Raw genomic sequence first — 14,196 nt, 5'->3', positions numbered from 1 at the left:
AAACTGCCAAATATTGTTTACACACCTTTCACTGTAAGTAACCTAGTGAATAGAAAGTGTTGCCCTAATCACAAGGAAACACTGCTCAAATCCTTTAGCACACTGTTTTAGTTCTCTTTGGATTCTTCTCAGAGGCGTGATACATAAAATATAGATTATCAAAAAAAATCTGAAAGTGATTTAGCCCACATATTGCACGCTAGCTCCAAGTGTTGGTTGGTATGGTGCCACATATATAAAACCACATAATAAATCTGAAGCACACCCCAACCTAACCCCCAAAGTATAACAGGCCAAGGACTCATGAAAGTCACTAAATAATGGCAGTGATGATATCAGTTGCTGTGGGACCATCTACCTGAAGTAAAAAGAAAAGTGCACGAAATACTTTGCAACAGCAGTTAACATCAAATGTCAGGCACTTTTATTTCCATTACATGTGGTCTAAAATGTCAGCACACAAACTGTTGATAACAATAACCTGGTCCATATTAAACCTTATAAGTTATAAACATAACTACACACAAATGCATATCAACAAAATGGCCAAAAATGTACTCCTGTTTCGTACAAACATGTGGTATGTTGTCTCCTGGTCTGTAGATTATAAAGCATTTGTATGATTGGTCAAACTTCATCTCAAAAACTCTTCGCAGTTCTCTTTATAGTGATACCAGCATTTCTGGTCTTTGAGTTGCTTTCATGGCGACATCAGCTGCTTACATTTATTGCTTCAGTAATCAGCAATATTACATTCAGGCCATTGTAGTGCCTTGGGATTTATTTATGTCCAGCGATTTTAGTCATCTACATGCCAAGCAACCCACGTTTTATATTTCCAATGTTAACCCAGTTATACTCTTTGCAGAATCTTGCATTTGTTCAATGTTACAACAGTCAGGAATGTCTTCATTTTGATTTAATTTGTAGCAGAAATATTAGTTGAAGATCCTCAGTGTTTGCAAACTGGAGAAACTCTCTCTAGAACGATGCACAATAATATCCTCACCAGAATGATTACTTGTTCTATCAACTTGAAATACCAGAGATTTATTGGAACATTTGATTCCCCATATGTACCACAAGAGGCACTATTCCTGTGTAAATACTTCAGCAAATTCACTTTCACTACATAGACTGTAAATTTATATCTCATCAAATTAATATCTAACACAGACTACCTCTTCTTGTTCACAAGATCCGCTGAAGGTTGACACAGTGAAAGATATAAAGAAAAAAAGATGCATTGCTTTGATCTGCAGTGTGGTGAGAAAATACCATAGGTTTGTTGGTAAGGAAACCTAACTCTGTACGTGGCAAAGTAAGAACATATTGAACAATGCTTAAAAAACCTTAGGTAGTGTTTTCATATATTATACGTGTGCCTTTGGAGCAGGGAGATACATTTGCACAGGTCAATATAGGACATTTGGAATACTTCATCTGCATTATATGCGAGGCACATGGTGTGAAAATGGGTCAAGGATTTTTGGGGGGAGTTCAGTGTCTACTGAATCACCTACAGGTGTGTGATGTGTTTCCACATAAGGCAACCAACTCAGATGGAGAGGAATAACTTTGCTCAGGATCACACATTTAAGTACGGAAGTCAGGATTAGAATATCATACTTTCAGTCAGAGTACTTGGGTGTCAGCCTAAAAAGAACAATTATATGGAATGTACATAAAGTCTTATGATGAGTGTGCACAACTGCATGTCTACAAGTGACTTTGTGAGTAACTCCATGTGCTTTGACCCCAAGCTCACCCCCTCTCCTCAGTAGTCCTGGCAAGTTGAATCTAATGCATCAGTGACTATAAGCCCATATAAAGCACTGGCCATTAGCTACTTTACGCCCTTCAGCCATTGGCTTGAAATGTTATCACTCTCATCTTCGATCAGCCCAGGGAAGTACATATCTTTCTCCTCATTGTATTGGCTGTTTGGTGCATTTTTCCACTTCCTACTACATGCAATGATTGCACAGCATAAGGGACTAATTTACATCTGAAATGTATACTCAATCATTACAATTTTTTATCACTTTCAATCACTTCACCTCTGTAATATATCGTTGGCCAAATCACCCTTTCTTGTTGCAGACAAAAAAGTACCTTTTTGTGGACGCTGAAGATTTTGATACAGGGTCTCATTAAATCAAGACCCCCACCCATGAGGAGCCCTTTAATTGCGTGACTGTGTGAGGCATGCTAGCTGTGCTCAACAAACATAAAGCAGCAGACAACATCCTCAGCTACAAAGAGCTATTAATCTTATGGCTCTTTCTACAATAAATGTAAAAACAAAAACAGCTACCCAGGTGATAGAAAGCCACACCAGCAAACATCTCTAAAAGAACATATAGGATCCCTGGCTCTTCTTGGAGCCATGCCAATCAGCTGGAAGTGGGTGAGACACTGAAGGCTGAAGCCAGGTGTCTGGCTCTGCCCAAAGTCCGTTTGGGGCTGTGAACCAAAAGCAAGCCGAGAATCTGCAGATTCTGCCTCTCGAGCATCTCTATGCATGCTATCATAATCATTTTCCAAGCACTTTTGGGCATACTGGAGGAGAGGCTGGTCAGTGCCACTGGCCACCTGCAGTTCCAAAATCAAAATGCAAAAATTGTGACATTGGACATCCTTTCCTCTGCTGCTCCCTGGGGGGCTTGGAGAATGACTTGTGCACTGAAAGAGGGAGGAAAAAAGAAAGGACTTTGTGCAAGGGGGCTAATAACTGGGTTAGTAGGAAGGAGAGAGGAGTGCGAGCAAGAAAGACAAGGAGATTTAGAGAGAGAGAGAGAGGTTCACATGGAGCATGACAGAATAAATACAGAGCTGGTGGAAGAAAAACAGACAAAGGCAGTGTTGAAGAAAAGACAAAACAAGGGAGAGAAGAGAGAAATTGGAGCCAGAAAGAAACAAGAGAAAATGAGAAATAGGGAGAATCAGAGAGAGTATAGAGAAATTTGAAAACAGGAAGAAATATGAAGCAGGCAGCAAAATGAGAGAAAGCAAGAGGTTAGCCACATAACAATTTTTGCAGGCTCTGCTCTTGTTTTGGTTCTCAGAGACAAGTTGACCCCTGGCTCGGTTTTTCTCATTCACTTTCTGCCTTACCCACCTCTACAATCAGCCAATAATAAAAGTTGCTTGTTTCATTTGCAGTGCAGCAGTTGGTATTAAATGATGCACAGTTTGATGCATTTATTTACTGGAGGGTTTGGCGACACTACACTTTCATATTTTGGGATTATACAGTGCAACTGACAAGACTTGAGAGTAAATCAATATTGGTATAATGTGAATGAGACAATTAATACAATTCACTGACTGAATCAGGTACCCAGGTGCAATTACAGAGGACTAGAACTACACAATTTCACCTAATTAAGGCCTACATGTCAAGCAGAAAAACAGAATGGGAATTCTACTGGCTAAGAAAAAAGCCTACTCAATCCAATTAGCACCCTTAATCACATAAACTGAGCTACAAGGGCTAACTGGAAACAACAGCAATTATTTACATGGACACTGACAAATGGGTGCAAGCAAACACAGACATAGAGATAAACACTGATAGATCCATGTAGAGGCACATGCAGGCATGAGCATATACAGAGACTTCACACTAGAGGCACAGACGAAAAAAGTTACCTTCGGTAACGCATTATCTGTAGAGACTCTATCTAGCTGCAGATTACTTACCTTTGAATTTCCAAGGAGTCAGGCTGGATCCGGAAACTTTTGATGAGCTTTAACCCTTTTGCGTGCCGTCGGGTGGCTCCATTCGGCTCTGCATGTTGTCGTCAGCAGCATCGGTTATGATGTTGCAGTTCCTATATAGGCACCACCCAGGCATGCGGATGTCAGTACTTTTAATTTTTTCCAAGCCAGAAGCGCAGAGCCACGAAGTAACTGATGTAGTTGTGTGCAAAACTACGGCCCTGAAAAGGCAAGTAACCCTAGTTCTAACAAAGTCAGTCCACAAAGCGGGGAGGCATGGGTGGGGCTGTAAGGAATCTGCAGCTAGATAGAGTCTCTATCAGATAATGCGTTACCAACGGCAAGTAGCTAGTTAATCTGATAGAGACTTCTAGCAGTAGATTCCTTACCTTTGAATTAGATACCCAAGCCATACCATCCCGGCGGTGGGTGCGGACCAATACCTTAAACTAGAAAATCCTGCAGGACAGAACACGCAAAATGCCTGTCTTTGCGGAACTGTCTTTCCAGGCAGTAGTGTTTGGCAAACGTGTGCAAAAATGCCTACGTTGCTGCCTGTCAGATGTCCAGGACTGGGACACAAAGCCAAGACCATAGGTGCAGCCTTTCCCCTGGTGGAATGGACCCTTAATCCCTCAGGGGGCTGCTTCATAGCCAGGACATAGCAGACCTTAATGCAGAGAACGACCCAGCGAGTGAAGGTCCTTTCTGCACTGCCCTTACACTTTCTTAGCTCCCATGAACCCCACAAAGAGTTGGTCGTCCACCCGGAACTCTTTTGTGCGGTCAAGGTAGAACGACTATGCTCTTTTTGGGTCCACGCAGTGGAGACGCTCCTTTCCCTTAGTGGGATGCGGGGAACAAAGAAGGTGGACAGTGTGATAGACTGACCCAGATGGAATGGGGTCACAACTTATGGCAAAAAAGAAGCAGCACAGGTGCGAAGCACCACTTTGTCTGGAACAGACATAATGTAGGGAGGTGTGCAAGATAGCGCCTGCAACTCACTCACCCTCCGGGCAGATATAACCGCCATCAAAAAGGCTGTCTCTAGGGTAAGCAGCCGGAGGGGACAGTTGTGTAAAGGCTCGAAGGGAGCACACAAGATAAGTGAGGACCAAATTAAGGTCCCACTGCGGCATAACAAAGGGTGTGGGCGAAATCAAGTGTGCCAGCCCTTTTAGAAACCTATGTACAATAGGAGACCTAAAGAGCGAGAGGGTTGGTCTGGCAGCCATAAAAAAGTATAGAGAGCAGAAAGATAACCCTTGAGAGCTCCCAAAGCAGAGCCCTGTTGGGGCAAGGGTTAGGATGAACAGAAGAACAGTGGAAAGAGAAGCAGAAAGAGGGTCAATAGACCTTTCTGTTCAGTATGTATAATACAAATTTCTCCCAACGGCAGGCGTATACCGTCTTAGTGGAGGGCTGCCTGGCGCCTGCTGCCGCTCAATCTCACGGCATGGAGGCGCAGAGTTGACAGGTTAGGGTGGAGGACCCTCCCTTTCTGCTGCAACAGAAAATCCTCCGGAAAGGGCAGTCTGATCGGTGGATCAATGCTCATTTTCAGAAGCTCTGGATACCAGACTCTCCTCGCCCAGTCCGGAGCCACAATAATGATTTGGGCCAGGTCGCACCTGCTCTTCTTCAGAACCCTGAGCAGGAGTGGTATGGGCAGAAAGGTGGACAGCAGGCCTGAGCTCCATTCACGACGAAAAGCGTCGCTGAGCGATAGCCGTCTTGGAAACTCCAGCATGCAGTATTGCGGACACTGTGCGTTCCCTTCGGAGGCAAACAATTCTAACCAAGGTTCTCCCTACTGCTGATAGATACCTTCCCCACCTCCGACTGGAGAAGCTATCTGTGATCCACTAGGCATCGACGGCTGAGTTTGTCTGCCCTGGTGTTCAGAGAACTTGCCTGTTGTTGAACCAACAGGGTTATGCCCTGCTGTTCCAGCCATATCCAGAGACGCAGGGCCTCTCGACAATGGGTCCACGAACCCACCCGCTCTGCTTGTTGAAGTACCACATGGCGGTGGGGTTGTCTGTGAACATCTGCACTAACGTCGTCTTGATAGAGGGAAGAAATGCTTTCAATTAAGCCTGGCCGTAGTTTGCGAAGTAGCGCTACGCGTAGCTACGCAAAGTGCACTTCGCGAGCTACGCGTAGCTACGCGAACTGCGTAGTGCACTGTGCAAAATGCTGTTCGCACTGATTGGACAGTGCCAGATGCTTATCCGCACTGTGCAATCAGTGCAAACTGCATCTTGCACAGTGCAAGCAGTCGTTTTCTGCCGCTCGAGTAGATTTCTACTCGAACAGCAGCTTTCTCAATGCGGACTGGCAGTTTCTCATCGCGAGCATACGCGACCACTCGCAATGAGAAACCTGACCTCCCCGCGTTGAGAATCTCGCCGGAAGGTTTATTTTCCACGCTCGCAATCGGCAACTTGATGTTGCTGATCGCGAACGAGGAAAAAGTCTCGCCGGGATGTCATTTTGCTTGCTCGCAGTCACAAACGTGACGTTGAGGACCTCGAGGAAGCAAAAAATGACCACTGTTCTACGTGCAATTCGCGTAGTGCGAAGTAGCGCAAACTTCGCGAGCGTAGCGTAGTGCTTTGCCCAGGGTTACTTTCAATGCCAATCGAATCGCTCAAAGCTCAAACGAACTGATGTGGATCCCGACTCTGCCAGAGACCAGTGTCCCCTGATCTCCACCTCTCCCAGATGGCAGCCCCATCCCAGAAGTGACGCATCTGTCACGAATGTGAGATCTGGTTGGAGAAGAGAGTAGGGTATCCCGCTGACCCAATCGCGGTTTGTCAACCACCACTGTGAATCTATCACAGTTCCTTCCAAGAGCTAGACCACGTTGGTGAGATTTCCTCGATGCTGTGCCCCCTGGAACTTCAGGTCCCACTGCAGAGCCCGCATACGACACCTGGCATGCTTTACCAACAGGATGCAGGAGGCCATGAGGCTCAACAGCCTCAGAGTCAGTCTCACCGAAATCCAGGATAGAGGCTGAAACATCAGAATCATAACCTGAATATCTTGGACGCACTGATCAGAAGGATAGGCCCAAAACTGCACTGTGTTCAGAACAGCTCAGATGAAAGGGAGCATTTGAGAAGGAGTCAGGTGTGGCTTTGGCACGTTGATAGAGAACCCCAGCGAATGCAGGCGGTCCGTCGTATTCTGAAAGTGGGAGATGACAGCCTGGGGCATGGATGCCTTCAACAGCCAGTCATCGCAGTAGGGGAAGCGGACACCCCTGACCTACGCAGATGAGCTGAGACCACCGCCATCACCCTGGTGAACACCTGAGGGGCACTGGAAAGGCCTAAGGGGAGCACAGATGTGAAAATACGCATCCTGCAGGTCCAATGCTACCATCCAATCTTCTTGGTCTAGGGCAGACAAGACCTGAGCTAGAGTAACCATCTTGAACTTCTCCTTCTTGTCGAAGAGATTGACGGTCAAAAGATCTAAAATGGGGCGCAACCCTTTGTTCTTCTTTGGAATCAGAAAGTTGCATGAATAACAGGCACTGCCTACTTCTGAAACCTGGACCGTCTCTATAGCTCACTTGGGCAAGAGAACTGTAACTTCCTCCTGGAGCAATTTCAAATGATCCTCCATCAGCCGATCTGGATTTGGAAGACTGGGAGGAGTAAAAGAAAGGAAAGGCAGAGAACTGTCCTCCTAAATGAGCTGCAAGACTGTCTTGTCCGATGTTATGGACCTCCAGTGGGGCAGATGATGATGGATTCTCTCGCAAACTGGAGTGGTGTGGTCTTGCAGAGTCAGACTAGGAGTGCTTGGAGACTGTAGGTGCTGAGGGCAGAGTGGCAGAAGACTTCTGGTTTCCATTCCTAGGCTGGAATGAACCGCGTCCACATCCGCGGGAAGCCTGCGCAGGACGGTAGCTGGGACAGGGCTGACAAGGCTGGAAACCCCATCCGTTGCCATGAAAAGGGTGAAAAGTAGACTTGCCACGAGGAGCAGAAGAGAGACCCATGGGTTTGGCCGTAGCTCGAGAGTCCTTGAACCTCAATAGGGCCAAATATGCCATTTCCCCAAAAAGACAGGATCCATCAAAAGGCACGTCAATCAAATTTGCCTGGACATCGCCTGAGAAGCCAGTTATCCAAAGCCAGGCGTGGCGCCTCAAGGCCACTGTTGTGGAAATCAATTTTAGTGCATCCCTCCCGTCCTTAATTGCTTGGGAGAGCAGAGCCCAGGCCTCCTTCAGGACTTGTGGCAGCACTTGCGCAACTGTCTCCAAAAGGGAGTGGGAGAAACGGCCGAATAAAACCATGCAGTATTCACCGACCGCAATGCCAGGCTGGAGGAAGACTAAATGAATCCAGCCTCTTAGATTCCCTAACTGGAGGGGCAGAAGGGAACACGTCCTGGGATGTGGAGGCCTGCACCACTAAACTTTCGGGGGTGGGGTGTTGGCTGAGGAACTTTGGGTCGCCCGGAGCTGGGCGATGGCGGTGTGAAATTGTCCTATTCACAGGAGTCCCTGTGCTAGGCTTGGACCACTTGACTAGAAGGACATCACTTAGTGCTTCATTAAAGAGCAAAAGGGGTTCAGAGGTAGAAGCCCTAGGCTGAAGCACTTCAGTCAGGAGATTAGTCCTGACCTGCACGGAAGGCAGCTCTGGGCGGAGGACCTCAGCTGCCCTTTTAACCACCATAGCATAGGATGCCCTCCCCGCCGTAGCCACAGTTGGCATAGAGAGCATGCCAGTCTCTAGAGAAGTGTCCAGTCCACTGGCTTCTCCAAGTTCCCATTACCAGTCCAACTGCTCTGCAGAGTCATCCTGGTGTTTCAAAGGGTCCATAGACCCCTTCCAATCCTCTCCTGAGCCTAACATATCCTCAAAGAGTTCAGGCGACAACATAGAACCTCTGGGTTCAATCGGTGCCGGAATCAGCATTGAGCGACGTCGTTACGACTCTGTGTTGTCGGGGATAAGGATAGGGCTGGCGACACCAGTGGGCACCAGCAGCACTGACTTTGGGCCCGACGCCGGAGGTCGCGATGGCATGACCGGCGTCAACCCAGATCCGGGATTGGATCCCTGAGGCCCCACCAGCACTGTGGCTGGAGCTGAACCTGATGGGGACCCTTCCGACCCCACGGGGCCCAGGGACTCACCAGAGGGGCCGGCCAACTCAAATACGAGGTGCTTGGCCTGATAAAATTCTTTAATTTGAGCGGAGGTCGCTCCGGCTCCCAGAAAGGGAGGGAGGCATGAAGTGGACCCTGGCTCCGACTCCGCAGAACCATGCCTAGAGCGTCGGTGCTCCTTACCTCTTTCGTCGACAGACGAGAATATGAAGTCCGCTTGGACTTCTTCTTGTGCCTCTTCCCCGAGTGTCCAGAAGGTCTCGAGCGACCTCCTCTTCCTAGATCAGGACCTGGACCTCCGTGGAGTCTCGCTGGATGGTGTTGACTGCCAGGCCGCAAGGAGCTTCATAGCCCACTACCGCAAGGCCTTAAGAGCCATAACCCGACAGTCCGAGCAAGACTTCGAATCGTGGACATGCTCGAGACACCAGAGACAGACTAGGTAGGGGTCCGTAACCGACATTATGTGGTGGCAGGCACTGCACGGCTTGAACCCCGTCTTCCTCGAAGACCTCCTCGCACACAAAGTTAGAAAAAAATCTGAATTCGACAAAAATTTGAGAAAACCGTGTCAAAAAGCGACAGAGGGGTAGCTCTTCTTGGATCAGTGCCTAACTGGCGCTGAAAGAAAAGAACGGACGTCCGTGCGCCTGGGTGGCGCCTATATAGGCACCGTGACTTCATAACCGACGCTGCTAACGACATCACGCAGAGCCGAATGGAGCCACACGATGATGTGCGCAAGGGGTATTGCTCAGCAAACATTTCCGGGTCCAGCCCGACGCCTGGGAAATTCAAAGGCAAGGCATCTGCAGCTAGAAGTCTCTATCAGATCATATATATATTTATGGGATGTGCATGCAATGTAGGCTTCTGGAAGGAAGGTCTATGGTGTATCAAAGCGGTAACTGGTATACAACTGCCAATGTAACCATGGATTGTTTTGCTGGGGGATGTTGATGATGAGGGCCTGTACCCACAATACTCCTCAACAGTAAGAGTAATTTCTATTGGCAGTCATAGTTTCAGTTGCCCACATATGGAAAGCCGCAGACCTCCCTACAATGGGCTACACATATATGTATGCAACAACAATCATCCGCTGTGCGGTTGACTATAGCAGCTGGCATACCCCCATCTCCCTGATAAGTATTGCTGTCTACACTAAAAGTCTGTCTTCAAGATTTTTTTTCTGCCTCCAACGCTGTTCACCTGGGAGTACTTTGCTGTTGTTGCATCTCCGCTGACTAGTGTAATTGCTGATTAATTTTGGGAAAATTTGTTAGCCAATGAGAATCACTTTCTTAGGAGGCATAATGTTATAAATTTCATGATTGCGTTCTGTGCTGCAAATTATCAGCCATGTACGTTTCCTGGTATGAAGAATTTTAAGATACAGTTGTTTAAAATGAAAAAAAGTGCTAAAACGGAAACAGAATCCACTGGTGCAATATTGCCCCCCATACTGTCCTCATGGTGAAGATGATCCACTGATCCCCTCTATATTTATCACATCCTTCAGAAATCAGTGTTTTCCATTACCACCAAACTCTAAGCCAGTCCTTTCTGCAACCCAGAGCACGGCATCCTCTGAAGAGCTCTAATGTGGCTTCAGACCGGCCTAAAAAGACAGAGCATCCTGTGGGCAGCACCACAGGAACTGTTATCCTGGTTTCAAATGTTGAAACAAAGTTGCTACTCAGTAATCTGAAGGAACTTTTTACTTCAAAGTGGAACATTGCAAAACACTCCAAATATACAGCCCAGACGACCAGAAGACAGCCCTGGAAATGTTAACTTCTGCCCCATGTACACAGTGTAGCTCAGATCCCACTATCGTCCGTCGACAATAGGGGGAAGAGTTTCCCCACAAAATGTTTTTCTTAATTTGGCCAAACTATTCATTTTACAGCACAATGATCAACATATATTGAATAAAATACCAAAAGGTTTTACAAGCCGTTCAGATTCGTGAAATATTTCAGTGCATAATGCTGCCGGGTCTGACACTGTACCCAGCAGCAAAACCCTCATGCCAGCTGATATCTGCAATCTGTCTGCCAGGCCATCCTGGTTTCTTGAGAGGCTTGAGCCTTTGAAAGACCAACTGGTTAAAGAAAAGAATCAATCACACACCAAACTGGAGTCCATCAAAGGCAGAGATAGAATCTGTCACATATCAAGCCAATTCTTAAACGGGGACACAGAGCTGGCTGGGCACGTCCGGTTTGTAGCTAAAAGCAACCCTTGAAAATATTTTAATTTCAGGCTGAAACTGTAACAACCAGGCCTGCAAGCGAGCCTGATTCTGAGAATATTTTTAAACTCTGTCACTTGCTAAGTATTTAAGCACAGGTTTCCACGAATTAGAATTAGCCGAATTTTTAGGCAGTTCTGAAGAGAAACACAAAATATTCCAATAATGTAGTGTCTGGCACAGTATTTAGGTCATTATAGTTCTGAAATAGCAAACTATATATATGCATGCCTACATGAAAATTGTGTGCCGTTCCCACAGTGCAGCTTTCAGGGCTAAATGGAGAAAGTATCACTAGGCCCCTCCACCAGTGAATGAAGCGAACTGTCCTCCTCCACCCCCAAGGGTTGATTAATGTATCCAGTCTGGGCAGTGGGGCTCTTTGGAAGTGTCATTTACATGTTGGGGAAAAAAATAAAATGGAAACCCAGCAGGATGGTTAATAGAAACCCCTAGCCACAACCACTTGACAAAACATTTCCAAGAACTTCTGTCGCCAATCCCAATGTGATTAGGTGCCAGTGACAGCTGGGCTACACAATGCTCCTTCCCCCATCTGGCCCTTGGAAGTACCACAGAACAAGTGCGACTGTTCGGCGGTGTAGAGGTGTCTTGAACAAAGTTTCCCCAGTTTTCACTATCAATAATTTTAGGCACCCAAAAAACGAAAGCCAGTACCTGGGAGTAAAAATAGAAAGATGTAAAATTGAATTCCATCAAAGGTAATCTTTAGAGTGGCAGCTTTAATCCTACGCTGATTAAATAACACTGGTAATTAATGAAGCAACTCTAAGAATATATAGCGCCCCGACGCCCAGCGGACATCTATTGTGCACAGCGCTCAGTCCTGACAGAAACCAATGATCGGGCAAACTCTCAGAGTAGAAAGCCAGTTTGTACTGACTGGTAGCAGTGTGAAAGTATGGTGCAAAGAGATCAGTGTGGTGGGGAGACGAGCACTGTCTGTTGCTGGCCCTGGGTGAGATGCATAGTAGTTGTAAAAGCAAAGTAATTCTATTTGGTATAAGGCACTATGAATAGACTGACTAGACAATTATAAGACACTAGAACTCCCTGAGCGAGTCTTCTTGGACACTGCACACTGGAAACAGCTGCTCCTAATAGCTTTGGTTTATTTAGGGTTGTGCTAGGAATTGGTACACATGGATGATGTCGTGTATGGAGACCTGGAGCCCCACTCCTATATAGCAGTGATAATTTCTCACACTGCCAGGTAGAGTGCTTGAAACAACGCAAGTCAAGATAGATGGGACTTTAGATTCCACACCTATTCAGTCTCTGGACTTGCTGCAGAGACTGATGATTTTGAATCAGTTTTGCTGGTGATAAAAAGGGAAAGCACATTACTCTTTACCATGAACAGTGTGTCCTGAGCCCCGTCCCTAATCACTCTGAACAGTGACATGCACCCGGTGCCAGGCGTTGCTCAACACGCCTCTCAAGTTCCAGATTGGTGCAACTGTGTCAGGCTGCACATTGTAGCTTGAGTCCACAGCCTTGCATATAATATTCAACTCAGAAACTTTGGATGGCAGAGGGGCACTTAGCTCCCAGAGTTTCCAGGCCCAGGCACTGCCAGCCTTCTGCTCCTGCCCAGATAGGTGGGCCACTTGCCATGACTGACCACCGTCCAATGAAACATCTACACGGACCACCTCGCGGCCACCACCACTCCATGCATAGCCCTTCACTGTGATAGTCTCCAAGTCCCCAGTCACCACATCGCCATTTTTTGGCTCAGTTATGGCTGATTGGATGGGCAGCTCTTGGATGGCAGGGGATGTCTTAAAGTCCACAGTGTCCCAGTCCACAGAAGGAGAGAAGCCTTTATAATCATTCTGCTGCCAGTGGCTCTGGCTCTCATCTGGCCCCACAGAAACTTTGCCTAGCCATTTAACATTCCTGGCCCCCACCACGCCAGGCACAACAACGCGGATTGGGAAGCCATGGTCACGCGGCAACTTCTGACCATTCATCTCATAGGCCAGCAGAACCTCGTGCTCAGGACTAATGGCCACCTTGAAAGGAATGGAGGCACCATACGCTGTACCAGTCAGGTCTTTGTCAAGCCCTTCAAAACACACATGCTCCGCTCCTTCCATGCCCTCTTGGAAACCCGCTTCAAGCAGCACATCCCTAAGCTTTGCTCCACCCCATGTTGCGTTGCTGATGGCTGCTATCCCCCAGTCCAGCCCCTTCACTTGCTTGATAGCGTTCATCTCCGAGCGGCGGTTCCCAGCACATTGCAGCGTGGCTGTCACCTCGTGCTTGGTGAACTTTGTTTTGAGGTCAGCCAGAGTCAGAACTATGGAACGACCCCCAGGACCCTCAACTTCTAGTTTGTATGAACTGGCATCAATGTCAGGTACGGGCAGGTGGTTTCTCTTAAAGAAGAACTCGTTTGGTGTGATGAAGTTCTCAGAAAGGATCTCAGTGGGTGGTTCTCCATTGAACGGCTTTAGACTGTTGACCCTCATGGCAGGGTGGCGCTGGGGATCCCGGGAGTATGGATCCGACACATCAGCAGCAACCTCTGCTTCTTCTTGAGGGCTTAGCTCCCCAACTTTGTAGGCCTTAAGTATCTCCAAGACATGTTCCTGGTTGTGAACAGCATACATGGCCCAGAAGGGCTCAAGGGAGCCCCCTGCTGCCAGCATGATGCGGCTTCCGCCAGGGTGCAACTCCACAAACTCTGTGATGTCGAACACGTCACGGCCGTAAGTCACCCACACACCATCAGCCAGTGTCTTGTGCTTTCGCACCTCCTCGCGGGTGTAGATGTTAGGGGGCGAAGAGACCGAGTCACCTGGCTCTCTTGGTTCATCTTCAGACAGGGCAGAATCCGCCCAGGTCACCTCCTGCAAAACAAATATTTTAAAAATTACTTTTGTAGAAAATACAAATCAAGCAGTAATTCTGAGTGCATAGATCATAAGATGGTCAGAGGTAGGCGTCCCATTAATATTGGTGAATAATTGTGTGAAAAAAGAGTAACATGAATAGAAAGGCTTGACAAACCTAAGGTATGCAAGGAAGTTATTTGATGTGT

General features: G+C 47.2%; 1 protein-coding gene across 1 annotated transcript in view; it reads right to left on the bottom strand.

Moving 5' to 3' along the window:
* Positions 1-403: 403 nt before the first annotated feature.
* SUOX (sulfite oxidase) overlaps positions 404-14,196 on the bottom strand; it is a 302,493-nt gene continuing 288,700 nt past the window's right edge. Inside the window, exon 4 of the mRNA XM_085600279.1 lies at positions 404-14,005. Coding sequence (XP_085456405.1) covers positions 12,530-14,005 — 1,476 coding nt within the window. The 3' untranslated portion in view covers positions 404-12,529. The remainder of the gene's footprint in view (positions 14,006-14,196) is intronic.

This window comes from Triturus cristatus, chromosome 4_2 (genome assembly GCF_964204655.1).
Source record: "Triturus cristatus chromosome 4_2, aTriCri1.1, whole genome shotgun sequence".
NCBI classification, from domain to species: domain Eukaryota; kingdom Metazoa; phylum Chordata; class Amphibia; order Caudata; family Salamandridae; genus Triturus; species Triturus cristatus.
The sequence above is the reverse complement of the archived record's forward strand: the minus strand, read 5'-3'. Positions and strand labels throughout refer to the sequence as shown.